General features: G+C 36.1%; 1 protein-coding gene across 1 annotated transcript; it reads left to right on the top strand.

Annotated features, from left to right (window-relative positions):
• Nucleotides 1-2,952: 2,952 nt before the first annotated feature.
• On the top strand, nucleotides 2,953-7,478 carry LOC106666695 (glycine-rich cell wall structural protein 1.8-like). Its single transcript, XM_014394051.2, has 2 exons — nucleotides 2,953-3,016; nucleotides 5,055-7,478. Exons 1-2 carry the CDS (start codon nucleotides 3,002-3,004, stop codon nucleotides 7,344-7,346), a joined length of 2,307 nt encoding a protein of 768 aa, XP_014249537.1. The 5' UTR covers nucleotides 2,953-3,001; the 3' UTR covers nucleotides 7,347-7,478.
• The last annotated feature ends 9,579 nt before the right edge of the window (nucleotides 7,479-17,057 follow it).

Here is a 17,057-nt window from a genome sequence, read left to right on the forward strand (position 1 = left end):
AATTATGTCAATTAAAAACAATGAAATTTAAAAGCATAAAAACATCGGTAGAAACATTAATCTTATGATAAATGTTTCATGATATAAATGATGACTTATTATCGGCTGATGTGCTTTAAGTTAACGATTATTATTCATGATGTCAAGAAAAACTGTTAAAATTAATTATGAGCCACAGACGTTCTCTGATAATATTTATTCCATAGAATTGTTTCAAGATTTTTTAAACCACTGTCATACAAGAGAACTTAGGACCGCGGTGGCCGGGTGGTTAGGGTGTCCGGCTCGTATTTGCCGCACAATCGACGCTGGGATCGAATCCCGGTAGAGCCCATGGATAACTAATGAATGACAGTATGAAAAATTATTATAAAGTGGCTTGACTCCTTTTCCGCGACACCCACGAGTACTTGCAGGTTAAGCCCTCTCTGTATGACAGGAATTACTTTACTTACGAAGAAAGGAACGTAAGTTCAAACCATCTACGGACGAGGGGTCAAACCAACTTACAATAATTTTTCATAGTATTTACAATTAAAAAAGCCTTAGGCTATGCCAAGATTCGAACCCAGAACCGCTAGAGTGGCAAATGCCATTTGGACACGACCCCCTAAATTTCTCTATTTCTCTAATTTTAAAAAAGTATTTGTTTTTTTATAAAGACTAGATGTTTTTGGTTTTTAAAGAGTAAATCGTTATTTTGAGAAATCGAGTCAAGTTTTGTCCTCTGATTGGTGATTATTGATAATCCTGACGTGCTTGTTTTTGTTGATTTTGGTTTTTAACGTTCTCTGTACTCCAAGGATTGTTCATAATTTAATATTTTTATTAAAATATAAATATAATCGTTTTATTTCAGGCGTTCACTATCATTATACTTAATTGCTTATTTTATTAATTGTTAATAGTTTTCATATATAAAGCTATCATCGAGTCTCCCGTCCTCAGGGGCGAAGGTAGATAGATGGGGAAGACAACCACAAAAAAATCAGGTAACGTGTGATGTAACTGCAAAACACTGGTATGACTGCAAAACACTTTGACAGTAGTACAAAAATTAATCTATTGAAATATTAATTAAAATAACAAAATAAATAAAGTATTTAAGTAAATTAGATGATCTGACGAAAGATCTGAGTTCGAATTGGCTTTATCTTTATTTTTAATACAAAATATAATCTTAAAGAAGATTCTAATGTTTATTGAAATGATGAATGGTGGAGTGAGTGCGGTGTTCAATCCTTTTTAAAAAGATAGTTCTTACTCACAGTAAGTTGTTTTCCAACGATCCGGATTTCGAGCTTTTTGCTCATCAACAGATTGAAGGAGTTCTACAACCGTTGTGAGTACACAACTTACTCTGAGTAGGAACCACCTGACTAAATAGGATTGTAATGTTTATGCTGATGTTAATATTCGAACACATTACCGTTCCTTTCTTCTATAGGATAAAGGCGAGCAGCTTTACAACACTATAATATATAGGGGTTTGGAATCTAAAGATCTAACGACTACTTAAGATTTTTGTACCCCAACCACCATATGACAAACAGTAAGATATTTTATCACCAACAATATCACTTCAAAAGTATGCAATTATTGATATATTTTCTTACTTGTTCAATTTCCTATATATTTGGTCGAAGAAAGGTGGTCATATTAACACATTAGATGAGGGAATGTTAAACTAAATAATCGCTTTTAGCTTGGATTTCTTTGGAGATTTGTTTGTATTCATGCATTCGTGGTAAAAATTTAAACTCCATTTATTAGAATACAGTGTTATTTGCAATGTTTTGATAAAACGATTGTGGCCGCCACATTATGGTTAAGTACGTACTAATATGGTAGCCGAATGGTTAGCATGAGAGACTCTCACGCCGCGGTCGTGGGTTCGATTCCCACCGTCACCTCTGGCCCTTTTTTCACGATAACCCCCCCCATTTGAACTCACATTATGAATTGTCACCATGGCTAATATGCATAGATCATAACGCAAAAAAAAAAAAGGTTACATATTTATAAGAGTCATAAAACTTTAAACAACTTTTTCCTTACATACTGCATCATTTTGGGTTGACAAAAATCTACTTTATTATAAATAAAGAAAATTATAACAAACGTACATAAAAAAAACACACACTCAAACACAATGGTGAAACTAATGCACTAAACATAAATTATATTTCAATTAATTATTCTCTTTATGTAAGTTCTTGGTTGAGATGAAAAAGTTAGTGTCCAAGTAGATTGAAGACATTATAGCTCAAGTGGTTAGAGCAGTGGCATTTTGAGCTGAAGTCATGGGTTCGAATCCCGCTCGTGAGACTCTTTTTTATCTCAACCAAGACCTTACATAAAAAGAATAATTAATTGAAATAAGTAATTTGATCAATTAGATCACTACACATAAATGGATAAATTATATTCTTGTAATATATATATATATANATATATATGTATATGTATATAATGTAAATTGAGAGATTTTTAAATATACTTAATTGGGACTACATTTATAAATATTTTATTTTTCCTGACTATTATTTTTTTTAACACGAATTAACAAAAGCTTATCTGGTATTAATTTTTTAATTTAAACTATTTTCGTTCTTTTCCTGTGAATAAATAATTAATAAAAGAGTTAGTTCTGATTGAGTTAATTAAAGAATGTAGTCATTATAGAAAAAGTAATTCAATTTGTTCTTGAATAAATGTTAAAGTCTGACAACCCTTTTGTAAGGTGCATTTTTCAGTCCACTTCCTCCCTCCTGTCAAAAGGATTTCTTCATTGATTTCATCCCTGTTTTAATAAATAAATCCATTTTCTTTAAAGACGATCTAATAGAACACAGGTCGAAAAAAACCGGGGTTGAATTCAATCAGCAGGAGCGGCAGGATGAACCGGGTTGGCAGGAGGGGATGACAAAGGATCCCCCTAAGCTGTTCCTATATATATAAGATGAATCCTGGCTAGGTGTCAGTCACAGTGAACTCCGATATGTTTCGTTACAAGGTAAGATAGTATGACAATTATTTTCTAGCCGAGGAAATCAAAAAGGCCGGTTGAAAGTATAAAGTTTTTCTGGGGTGGGATGGTATACTATATATGGCAATTGGCGTCGTTTCGTGCCCAGGTACACAGTAATTAACGAACATTTTTGTTCAAGTTACTTCCGAAGAATGCTTCATGATAATTTTATTTGTCTTTTGTTGGTAACATCAAATTTTCAAATATCACTTTAAATTAAAAAAAAAATATATGTGTTAAACTAAGTTGTGCTCAAATTTTTCTACTTATTCTTTTAGTTTTTATAGAGTATTCATCATATTCATTACATATCGAATATTACCCATGTTTTAACTTGGTTTAGTGTTATTTATTTGGTGGGTACGTTCAATGAAGAATAAATAATTGATATTTTCATCTTTAACCCATTTTCAAAAACAGCTAATTGATCCCCCAATTGTGCACTGTTTCCATTTAAGCACTTCTTTTTAAAGGTTTTTTAATAAATAAAACATCACAAGTAGTAGTTGTAAAAATTGAACGGAAAACAGTCAACTGAGATGTTGACTCGTTGCAAGTCATTTTTCAACATGAAAGGAATGATATATGACTTGAACGACAAAAGTTTACTGGATCAAATTTTTTTGAACCGTTTTCACGACATATTGCGTTCCTAAAATCGAATTGTAAGTTGAATAGAGAGAATACACACACCTTAACACAGTAACATACTCACGGGATAATAGACCTTATAGAGCCATAACTTCTCTCTGACGCACTAGATGTGCATTTCTTAGCGTAAATGGGAGCAAACAACATTGAGCATGTACTCCCATTGTTCCTCTGTCAAGCATACAAAAGCTGTCTTTTTCACTGATACAGGATAAGTAGGAATCTGATAGTATCAACTTGACATATTTAACGAAGAAGTTAAAACTGCTTAATCTTGCTATATTGGGAATAGTATTGGCATTTAAACCTCAGTAATGTACATCATCTTATGACCACGATATGGACATTAGTGAAAATGGGGCGAAAGACAAGCGAATAGGGCACAAAACCCCTTAACGGCTAGTCATAATCCAGGCTCATACCCTGCTTACCAGTTACCCTGCCTGGTTCAGCAACAGGAAAATAATTATTCAATACCTGATGATGACCAACCTGAAAATATTTCTGTATTTCTCAGCAGTATAACTTTTTCATGACCTGCTCTGGCCCTATGCCCTCTAGAATTTTAACCCACGAACCCTCTGGATCAAGGTATGGTGTACGTGAGTGAGAAAGTGATTGCTTCTTCTAATACTGAAAATATAATTTTTACCTTTTATTCCGTGTACGAAGTATTGTTCCTTCAAATAACTTAACAACTTTAGTGACTTCAGAAGTACCTTTATGTACTCGTATCGTCTTCTGGGAAGATACCTCAAACTGTCGTTGTCACTCCTCTTTTGTTTACCGTAATTTACAGACACAGTACCGTCGGATGGTATCTTCTCAAATCCGGCGACCCGATTTTAATGTGTGTGTCGACCATGCAGAATGAAAATCCAGTTTTTAAATCCCGTACCAACTCCCACTATGACTTGGTCAGTTTTCCCAATTGAATTTTCCTAATTTTGGTCGATGTTCTAAGTCCGGTTGTTCGCAACGCAATTATGCCATTCAGTAAAAAATGTGTTCGAATTTCAGTTGGTGTAAGTAAATGTGACCGAAAAAGAAGAAAAAACGAAATTAGTGTGAGAAGAATGAACATAAAGACATATAATTCAACTTTTGATTCTACATTTGATTTGTTTTATTGTTTACGATTATTCTTACAAAACAAACCACAGCAATAAATTAATTGGTTATTTTAAAAAAAATTAAACAATTATGGTTTATTTAGGTGAGTACAAAAGTAAAACCTTTCGTGAGCGCGCATAACATTTTCTTTTATGTACATAGGATTTGACAAATAAAGATTCCAGACAGTAGGCCAACAATAAGATGTTGTGTACATTTTAACTCTTGATCTGGTATCTAACCGTTTTGTTTGTTTCAGGTATTGATTGTGATTGCGTTTGTTGGTGCAGTCGCGTCCGAGAGCACTGACAGTAGCGAGTCAAAGGAGAGGGCTGTTGTGCCAAAACCGACGAGAGACAGGGTCAATCTCCTTTACCAATCTTTGCAGAGAAACCGAAATAAGACTAGCAACGGTACAGGAGGGGCGAGCGAAAACGGCAATTATGTCTTACATGGTTCGGTACAAGGTGTTGGACAGGGGCAAAACGGTGAATTTTCCGTTGGTGGAACTGTATCCGGAAGTTCATCATCAGCCGTCGATGAGAGCAGTGTTCCAAATGGAACGGAAACGAATGAAAATCGAGTTTTTAAGGAAGAAAATAGTGTCGTGGGGCAAGGGAGCAGCCTTGTACCAACTCAGGTGTATCCCCAAACACAAGATAAAATGAACTTGCAATATCATTTCCCGCAGATGGGATTTCATACAACGGGACGGCCTGTAAATTATCAGCCGGGTCAAGAGAATTTTAACGGAGGTTGGGGTCAGACAGGCCCTTTCCCTCTCAACTGCTGTCCGTTTGTTGAGCAACCCAACTACGTTGGCCAACATGGCAACGGGGGCCATCATTTCGTCATGCAAGGAGGATATGGTTGGAGTCAGGGTAACCATGGCCATGGTAGGCCGTTTGGACTTCATGGAGGAATGGCGTTCGGAAATAATGTCGGGAGACCAGGTAACTTCTACGGAGGATATGGAACCAACGCCGAAAACAATGCGTGGGGTGCTACAAACCAAGGTAATTTTGGAAATCAACTGGGCACAGAAGGTTATTATGGAAACCTTCACGGACAAGGGCAGTTTAGTGGTTCCGCTCATGGCGTAGGACAATTTCAAGGAGTAACACCAGGACAGAATTCAGGAACAGTTCCCTCACAAGAAAATACTCTAGTGAGTAATGAAAATCCTACTGGAGGACAAAATGGACCGGTGTATGGAGCTCCTCATTTGAGTAATTATGGACAAGGATCTGTCCTACCCGCAAACCAAGGTGTCTCGGAAAATCCATCAACCCCAGTTCCAGCAGTATCAGGCGTTCCTTACGGTGCACACGAAAGTGGCCCTTATGGCGTTAATTCAGAAGTAGGAGGCAGTTATTTAGGTCCAGGAGGAAGCACCTATGGTGGACAAGGAGGTGGTAACTATGTCGGGCAAGGAGAAAATTATGCTGGTCATGGAGGAGGTAATTATGTAGGACAAGGAGGAGGCAACTATGTTGGACAAGGAGGAGGTAACTATGTTGGGCAAGGAGGAGGAAATTATCCTGGACAAGGAGGAAGCAACTTTGCTGGACAAGGAGGAAGCAACTTTGCTGGACAAGGAGGAGGCAATTATGGTGGACAAGGAGGAAGCAACTTTGCTGGACAAGAAGGAGGCAATTATGGTGGACAAGGAGGAGGCAATTATGGTGAACAAGTAGGAAGCAACTTTGCTGGCCAAGGAGGAGGAAATTATCCTGGACAAGGAGGAAGCAACTTTGCTGGTCAAGGAGGAGGCAATTATGTAGGACAAGGTGGAAGCAACTTTGCTGGTCAAGGAGGAGGCAATTATGTTGGACAAGGAGGAAGCAACTTTGCTGGTCAAGGAGGAAGCAATTATGTTGGACAAGGAGGAAGTAATTTTGCTGGACAAGGAGGAGGCCACTCAGGAGGAGCGTTTGGCGTAAATGGTGCAGTGCAAGGTAGTGGGCAGTATGTGGCTGGAGGATCCGTACAAGGAGGCGGCCATTACAACCCACTTGGAAATGTCCAAGGCGGTGGACGTCCAGGTCAAAGCGCTGGTGTAAGCGGCCAATTCGGCGCTAGTGGCGCTGTCCAAGGTAGTGGACAGTTTGCCGCAGGAGGCGGAGTTCACGGAATGTCTCAACTAGGAAATCATGGAAGTCAGTTTGGAGCGGGATCAAATGTTCATGGTGAAAGCCATTTCGCTGCCGGGGGCAACGTTCATGGGGGTGCAGGTGCTGGAGGAAATTTCGCTCAACCTCCGGCCAATAATTTTGGCACGGCCCATGCAGGCGGACAACTCGGAGCCAGTGGAAACTACCAAACCAGCGGCGGATTCGGACTCGGCGGGTCCGTTCAGGGTGGTGGAAATCATGGGTTTTTCAAACCAGGACTTTTCGGCGGTTTTCCACTTCCCCATTTTCCAAAGCCGGGCTTTCATTTTCCATTCAAGCCTCAACAACACGGAGCGACCCAGGGTCCCTACTTTCCTTTCAGGCCGCCAAATCGGTTCCCATTTTTTGGAGCAAACAAGGAATGCAATAAACCATAAATATCATCTCCTTCAAATACACAGAATAGAGAGAAACATATCACACAAACCATTTTGCTATAAAAGAAACTGTGATTCTACAGCTAAAAATTCCAAAATAGATGTAATTTTAAAATTTCTTTGGATATTAACAATTATAGACTGACAAAATAAACAATACTTTTAAGAACTCCACGTTTACTTAATTTTCATTTTTTATATGATGCAAAAAATGCATTGTATCCTGTTATTTCTCATTCTTCATCTATCCTTTATACCCCAAATATTTAACAGTTAATACAAAAACTGATTAGGTCAATATTTCTTTTTTTGAATTTGTTCCTTATCACCTATTATACCCATTATGTATAATGGAAATTATGTTCATTTGAATGTTGTATTTATTTGTCTTGATATATTAATGATTCGAATGCTGTTGAATGCTTAGAAGGACAACTCTGCGAAATTAATGAGTCATCAACTCATCGGTGCAAAGCAATGGACAATAAACCGTAACGGTACAATGGTCGGCCTTAAGATTAATAAGAAACAGTATTGCCTTTTGTCTTCCTTAACGGTGTTTTTTCGGTTCTTCGATAGGCTTTAATAGAAATGACAACCATAATTTAATTAATGATATATTTTAAAACGTTTTGTTCCGTTGTCATGCTATGATGTTAGGATGATAAGAAAGTCAAGGTTTTTTAAAGTCCATTCTATTCGTCTGAATGTCTAATAAAAAATTCTTGAATGCAAAGATTTAAATAAATTTTGGCTTATGTAGTTCTGCGTTTGCCAGCACAGGTATTCTGAAGGCGTGGGTAGGTCGCACGATTCGGACCAAGTGGATAAATTTGCCTTGTCACGAAAAAATATAATGACGGTATGAACAAGATTTAACATTATTCTTGGATATTTCCGTTTTAGAAATATCTCGTCGTTTGTTTGGTTAAATCTTGCAAGTTGATATTTTCAGCCAAAATGTCAGTACAATCGATTTATGTATGGCAGAGTTCATGATTGCGATAGCTTATACGTATATTTTGTTTTGTCCAAAAAATAAAACATCATACCATATATAATTTTCTTTTAAACCAAAGAAGTACATTCAACCATAAAAAAAATTAACAATAATATCCTGTTAAATGTAAAGAACATTTCTTGTGCGAAAAGTACGATATAGTATAGAAATGGGAAAAACATGAAATATAATGAAATGTTTAAACTATTAGATTATAATTAAATCTAATTATAAATTTCCCAAATGGTATTCTATTGACGAGCTAGAGTCAATAATAAACTTGGGCAAATACCGCCAATATTCTTGACTATGTTGTCAAAAATTGAAAAAGTAAAAAGCAAATCGAGAACAAAAACAATTATTTTTACAAATTGACTCCTAGATTCAAAGGTCTAGTCCTAATTGGCTAAGTCTCGAACTTAATAAAGTGGGGTTTTTTCAAGCAGGTCAACTACAAACAGCATAAAGTCAGCCAAAAATATATTTCTTCATCTAAATAGTCTATGGTATTTTGTTATAGTTTTTTAGTAAAAAATTATACATTACATTACGTTTTCGAGTATACAAAAGAGAGGAGACTGAGGGTGGTCCGAGTGTTTGTCCGAAAGCTTTCGAAAAATAAAAACAAACAGAAATTGTTGGAAAGCTAAAAAAATAAAATAAATAAACGAGCGACTAATGTTCAATGTCCTCCAGGAGTCCATTATTTTTTTAAAGTGAGTAATTATATTATTGAACTAATCTCTACTGGTATCAATGATCCTCTGCTAAAAAGAATCAAGGTCTAAAATCAATCCTTTTTCTTTTTAAACATAATTCTTACTTATTCAATAAACAAAAAGTGAAAATTCCGCTTCAAGACCTTCCCATTTTCATTTTCAAAATTTGTCTGGCTATGACCTATTGTCGAGACCTTTGAACAGTGGTTATTCTGCGACAGGCCTGGAGTGTATGAACAATATGACAAAGTTTTGTATCAAAAATCGATTATTTATCACAATTTTGCTGTGAGCAGGCGAACGTTTTCAAAAGTTTTAACTTTGAATGTCACCGGTCGAAAAAAGCACTTTTCAATCTGAATCCCAAAATATATCTTTGTCAAACCAGCAAATAGTCAGTTAAAGTTTCGGATAGAGTTCAGGCAAAAGAAATTGATTAGGTTCTCCATCAATGCTTTCTCATAAAAACGAATAAAATTATTTTACCCGACAAGGTTTTCATCCGAACTACAGATTTTATGGAAAAATTGAAATTTTTAGGGCAGAAAAAAGAAAGAGGCTATATTAAAAAAGAATAAGCTTATAAGAGTCAGTTAAATTGTTCGTACCCATTCATCCAATTTTGTCATTTGATACAAGTCATACTAGGCCGTTGATTCATATACATTGAACAGATTTGTCAGGGATCTGATTCAATTCGATTTCTCAGTTGCTACTCATGCACATACATCAGCTACATTCCTTTTAATCATTGAACACCTAAATAAGATTGACTTAGGGTTTAATTCCATCCTTATTCAAAATAAAAATTAGTATTTAGCCTAGGCAAAATTGCATAACAATCAAACCAATAATAAAACACTGAAACCCAATCAGTAAGATTTATTTAAATAGCGCTTCATTATTTTATTTGACTGCTTTCTACATCTTCATTTACTTCAAAGAAGATTAATTAGAACTTTATCTCAACTTAAAACCTTAATTAATTGACTTAACTAGAACCTTTTGAAAGACTTATTTCCAAACCGTGGCATTCACGGCGTTGGGATAGATTAAACTTACTTTGCAGGTAAGCGTTTCTGGTTCAAGTTGTTTAAAAAATGCTAAAAGTTAATGTTGTAAATTTAGTGTCAATGACCTTTTTGCAAAAACACGACAAAAATTCGGGCGAGAAAATTTGTACCTAAATACCATAAATTATTATTTTGTAACAGTGCGACGTAGCAAAGTACGTTAAAAAACTTTTTTTTAAACAAGAAACCAAGTTGATAGTAGTTTTTGCACCCCAAAATATCCGGGATTAAGTTTTATATAATGTATAATATTCCCTGCCTTGAAACAATGGAACATAAACTTGGTCTCCAGCTATCGCGGTATTTCTTTCATAAACACCATCAGTAAACTAAAAAAGTAAAATAATGATAAATATTAAAATAAAATAAATAAAAAATAATGACCTATTCTTCTACAAACAAGCTTGTTTTCGTGGATGTTATGTTGAATGTATTTGATAGTATTGACCGCATTCTTCAATTCACAAATTATTTGAATACTAAAATAAAAGTATATATACAAAATTTACTTCGGGATACTTCAGCCAAGAGTAGTGTTTTAATGGCCTGTCTAATCTGCACTGTTATTGGACTAGGACGAGGCCTTCTGCTCAGCTTGAATTTGGTTTTGTTCTATATTAACTATCTAGAGAATCACCTAGATGAAAGTGTTTGTCTGGAGGACGATAGTAAAGTCAAGCTATTACCGTATTCAGATGACCTGGTCCTACTCGACTGTGAACCAAACTAATTACAGATTTGATTAATGCATTGGAGTCATATTGTGATGGCCATCCACCTACAGCTATGCGTATGATCTCCGTATGCACCAGCATATGTAATGACCTGACGAAGGACGCGTACAACGTCCGAGGACGCGAAGACTATGCCAACAGTTCCTCGAATACGTACGGGGTAGTGGGTGCGGAACGGTGATGTACCACTCGTAACCTCTCCCATTCCCGCGACCTCTTGCCTTCTTCTGGCGCCACTGTTAAAGCCTCTTCCGAGACCGAACAAAAAGAGGATCGCAACCTGTTCATTCAGTGAAGACGTAACAAATACAGGTCACACAGTCTCTGAATTGTTCCTTGCGATGGGTGGTCAGGATAGGCGGTCGATTCTTTGGATATTTGAATGTCCATTCTCATTTCTTTCATCCACCGACAATTATGCCCGGTGCAGGGGGTGCAAAAAAGGTGAGCCTTGCGTTCTCAGGCGCTACCCCTTCTCAATCGAGGTCCTTGACTGGAAGTGGGGTTTCCAGGCACAAAATAATGAGAGCGGTGAGACCCTCACTCAATGAGCGCCTTGAAAGCGTGGTGCATCCTCTAAAGTACAAACTTTATTCGTGTTTACCTGTACTCATGATCTCATCTCCGTAAGAACCCTCCGCGTACATATGGAAGATCGGGAGCGTAAGGCTTATGAAGATGCGAATTCTACGCCTACAGGGTCCCTCGAATGCGTACACGCAGTTGTTGCTTTTGAGTCAGCCGCGGATGGCGGTGCTTGCTTGGGTGTTAGGTACAAGATCCGTTTGCACAGACGGGGGAGGGTGCATAACCAACTCAACTACGGGGTAGCATAACGTCCCAAGTCCAAGCCTAACTACATGGGTATGCACTCGTAGTGGCTCAGTGGTGAGGCTCATGGTGAAAACTTAGAATGAGCCTGTTGTGAAAATCTTGACATTTTACCAAAAATATGTTTATGAAGATGTTAAATAAACAATATTTTAATAAAATAAAACACGGACATTATATATTTTTTGGTGACATGCAGTGTAAGAAAATAATGGCCTTTCAGGCCTATTCTTCCTTGGTTCATCCAATCATGAAGGCCAATGATTATTCCCTCGATAACATCAAATAATTATAAGATTACATCTCTCATTTGGTCATTTTAATTGTTCATTAAACAGTTAATGTAAGTTCAGTATATAGTGAAAATTCAGTAATAACTAAAATTCCTTTTGAATTACATAATTATATTATTTTCAGTTCATAACATTTCTATATTTAGTTATGTAATGCCAAATTTATTAAATATGTAATCTTCTGTTTATTCACGTGCTTGTTCTTAAAATTAATTATTTATTTTATTTAACAACAAAGTCCTTGTGAAAAAGAAAATTTTTCATTATTCCGTTATCTATTGCACTGAAGGTTTAGCGTTTTTATAAACAATCATAAAAAAATTAATTTCGATCGCTAATACTCAAAAACAAAAACTGGACACTCGTGTTTTGTTGATTATTTAAACCTATATGTATTTTTATTGTTATATTAATTAGAACACTTATTTTAATGTAAACTAAATGAAACAAGATTCGAAATTCGAATTTTAGAAATAAAAATGATTCAATTATGACGATGTGAAAGAAAATTCATCAAAATACCGGAAATTAATTTAGTGGTAGAGTAAAGTTAACTAACAATGTATTAACTGGTTTTGTTTTTAATTCGTCATTAAAACGGCTTCTGTTTATCTGAAAACAAACAATTTAATGGGAAATGGCAAAAGTGTTGAACTATTTATTTGTATCTCCGTATATGTGGTGACAAATTTTCTCAAGGTGAAAGTTCATGGTGTTTTACTCGTGGTTATAAATCATTTATGAGCAATAGCGTTTTGCAAATTTCTTAGCACGATAGCTCGTTTTTCCTTTTTCTGAAAATGTTTCCGTTTCAAGGGCTTTTCTGACGCAAGCTTAAGAAAGTTTTGTAGCAGAGAACAATCTGTAATACAACGACCTTTTAGTAATAAACAGTTCTTTTAGACTCATTAGAAGATATATTATACAAATAAACACAAACGATTGTGAAAAGTCTGTAGTATGATGTACACTGTCGAGTGTTGGGACGAGGCGTTAGAAAACTCATTGTGATTCAATAAAAATTTCGTCAAATTTTTTAAAATAATATTTGTGCCGTTCAATATTAATAATAACATCAAATGGTGTCTTGTCCGAGCGAGCAATTAAAAACAATTACTACTAATGACAATAAATAGTTTAAAGTAAGGATGACATCGTTAACATTTGGTAAACCTAAGGATTAGTATTTGAATTTTAATTAGTGTAATTAGTAGTAATTGAAAAATGGCAAAAAGGAGGGTAAATTCGAAAAGTTGGGTCGGGATGGGAAGTTAGTGTACGAGTGGATCGAAGTCACGGTAGCTCACCTGGTAGAGCAGCGGCGTATTTAGACGAAGGTCGTGGGTTCGAATCCCGCTCGTCACACTGACTTTTTTATGTCAACCAATACTTTACATAAAGATTAATTAATTGAAAGGTGTTATTTGGTCAATCGGACCACGAAATCTAATGAATTGAATTTTATGTTCAAAACTTTCCAATAATGCCAAATAGCTAAAAAGAAACTTTAAAAAATAGATACAGTTTATGTCATACAGGGTGGTTTAACGTCAACTACCAGTTGGTTAACGAGGACTAGGGCTCAGAACCACTTTACAATAAATTCATGATTCGTGCCCAGAACCCTTAGCGTGTGAAATACGAGTGAGACTAACCGCCACCGCGATCCTCTTTATAAATATAACTATTATTTAAAAAAGTCAGGAAATATTTGAACTGTAAACACATTAATAGAGAAAGTGTAATGTGCTTACTTGTCTTTACTCCTGCAAAAGGGTATCGAACAATTTAAAAATTAAGCTGATAAACACGCTAAAGAAATGACATTCTATAATAAAATAACATCATTTCTATTGAAACCTTATTTTAGAAGTGCCATCATCTAGCAGCAGAGCAATGAAGCTATTAGGTTTAAGTTTTGAAAACATACCTCCCCATGTGATGACTGATGCCATACCAAAAGCACCTGAAGTCTGTTGACTGATCATCATTATCTGCAGTTGCTTTTTTCCCGAACCGTCTCATCTTGATTGTTAGATTTCAACTTCAAAACAGCTTGACCGAATTTGAAGTTGATTTTGGAGTTTTTCTCTAGGGAATCGGCTGAATGTCTACGTACAGAGATAGTAAGCATAGCCATTGTACCTTCGATTTTTCTACTCAAGATTCTTTATTAAGAAGTGCTTATACTTTTATTTTGGCCTCAAATAAGTGGAGAATCTTTTTATTGTTGTTCTCCGCACTATTATAGCATAAATGGCGAATTTCTCACGTTAATGGCATGTTCATTTCCGTTTCCGTTGAAACCTTTCTCTAAAATATGTCCTTCTCTTCTACGATTACAACCAAAAAAAAAAAATCCTGAAACTGGGATTAGTTTGTAAAAAAGCTTCATATAAGTTTAATATCTTGCAAAAAGAATCGCCAGATGGATCAGTGGGACAAATGGCTCAACATGAGTCTAGCCTTTACCAATTTCCATTTGTACTACAGTTGACTAAAAATCCCTCACGGTAGAGAGCGTGGGATTTAGAGAGCAACTAAGTCACATCCATCAGTATAACTACTGTCGTACTCTCAAATGAAATGGAATTAGGCAGCATCCGTCTTATTCAAAGCGTAGAGAATATTCTCGAATATTCCAAGGATTCAGGATTCTGGAATATTCAATAGTCCGAAATATTCTCGCCCATGTTCACGATACTGCACGAATGGCTACCTCCTCACGCATGTCATTTCGCTTTGTTTTCCTTGAAATATTCTTCAATAGTATCCACATCTTTTCCAAGTGTTCACGGTTTGCCAAGCTTCTATGATGTACATAGTTGTTTAGAAAACTATCATAAAATTGAGGCAATTTGGGATTTTGAGTAAGACTAAACCCCCTGACTATTGGATATTATCTGACGTTCGAACCTACTGAGCATGTGAATCGTTTTCGGCCGGATGCTGAACTGATCATCTGTATACGAATGGAACCAAGTATAAACTTGAAAGAAGCAACCCTAGATGATCAGTCTAATGGCCCAACTACTTATGGATATCACGTATCCAAGTCTACAGTAGACTAAAAAACCATCATCAAAGAGAGGGAATATGGGATTTGTTGTTAGACCAAGACCACCTTACAATATGGCTTTTCATTCTGTAAATTCTCTGATATGATCCAGCTTTCTGAAAAATACTTGTAAGAACATTCCCACTAATAGAATCTGTGGTGAAAATGAAGGAACCTCCTAATCACTGCAGCTATGTACAATGAATTCTACAGCACATTGTGCTTAATAAATGAGTGCCAGGGTTTTCACACAAATCCTTATTCAACTAATACTTTTACACTCGAACAAAAAACCCACGCTATGGTCTGTTTGCAAAGAAAGTTGCTCAGTGTGTCACATCTGATCGAAGAGTGCCTTGGCCCGTTACAGGGTGCGAGTAGGTTTGTTCCTGCCATAAAGATTGTTCTCAATGGTTAGGTCTCCTGTTCCCCTTCCCAAAGAGGGGTGTTTCCACACATATATAGTTGTTTATATTGCGTGGGTATGTACATTTAAATGTGTCTCTATGGTAATAATTAGAATTGTATGTGTGGGTGTATGGGATTAATGAGAGGACCTTACAGTAAATAAATAAACTCTATGAAGCAGAGTATTGCTAGAAATACATTTCTGTGGTACACAGCTGTGATTCACAAAAAGGAGTCAAGTTTTCCAAAGTTTCACGTTATATATCATATATTATAAATATCTTTAAATAAAATAAAAGGGGTGAAGGTGGCCGCAACGGTTTAGGCGTTGACACGGCGCTCATCACTGTAAGATAAAGGTCCGGGGTTCGAATCCAGCGGCCCTGCGTTCGAACCCGACATACGTACAAATGGGCTTTTTTTCAAAAACACCGGCACCCCGACGTTGATATAACCTCTGCTGTTTCGAACCCTCGTCAAAAATAAAATAAATGAAACGTAAATACCGGCTATATAAGAGGGAGTCAACCAAGCTACTCATTGGGTGTCGTGAACAAGGGATGAAGCCACTTTGCAGTACTTTCTTCATGTTATTTACGATGAAAATTCTATGGGCTGTGCCAGAATTCGAACCCAGAACCTATAGTGTGGCAATTACGAGTCGGACGTCCAACCAGTCACCGTGGCTCCCAAAAATGTAATTATGTGCCCAGTTGTTACTTTATAGACAATTAATTAAGGTTTTCAGTTGAGATAAAAAAGTCAATGGCACGAGCGGGATTCGAACCCACGATCTTCGGCTCGATACGCCGCTGCTCTACCACTTGAACTATCGTGACCTCGATCCACTCGGACACCAACCTCCTATCCCAACCACACCTTTTGAATTTTCCCTCCTTTTTGCCATTTTTGGTCAAGCGGACCACGAAACTAGTGAATTTATTGACAATGTTAATAAAGAGGTGTTCAAATATTTTTCTAGAGTCATATCTACATCTCTTGAAACAACGAAATACAATTTAGTGATTCAACTTTTCCATGAATCTGGGAATACGTTTTAATTGCATTAAATTTCAAATGAACAATTAACGTACGAGTATTTATTGATTTGATTGCTTTTTATAATTTAAATTGACTACGAAATAAAATCTTTTGAAAACATTCTTAGATAAGAAAATGTTTAATGTTTTAAAAAATGTATTGATTAGCTGTGGAAGTTATATAGAAACGCCGTTTAACCTTCAGCCATAATCGCATATTGAATTGAAAAAAATAGTCACGTTTTAATTCGGTTAATTCTTTTTATTTTATTCGATTAAAAGGAATAAATAGAAAAGAGTGCTATGTTTTCTTTATGATTTCAATTAAATGTAGGTCAAATGTTTGTTGTGGAATTTATTAATGATTCGTTTTCGGTTTTAAACACCGAACATTTAACAAAAGGAGAAAAAAGTAAGTAACTCTTTGGGGGGGGGGTTATAAATTTTCCTATCAATGAGTAAATAAACGCTACTGTTCAGAAATCTGACAAAAATAAAGAAAAACAAACCGCTTCTTCAGAAAGTTCCCGGGCAGTGGGAAAAGTGGGGACGCGT

The sequence above is a fragment of the Cimex lectularius genome, unplaced genomic scaffold, assembly GCF_000648675.2.
Source record: "Cimex lectularius strain Harlan isolate CLEC.00 unplaced genomic scaffold, Clec_2.1 scaffold2, whole genome shotgun sequence".
In the NCBI taxonomy this organism is placed as follows: Eukaryota; Metazoa; Arthropoda; class Insecta; order Hemiptera; family Cimicidae; genus Cimex; species Cimex lectularius.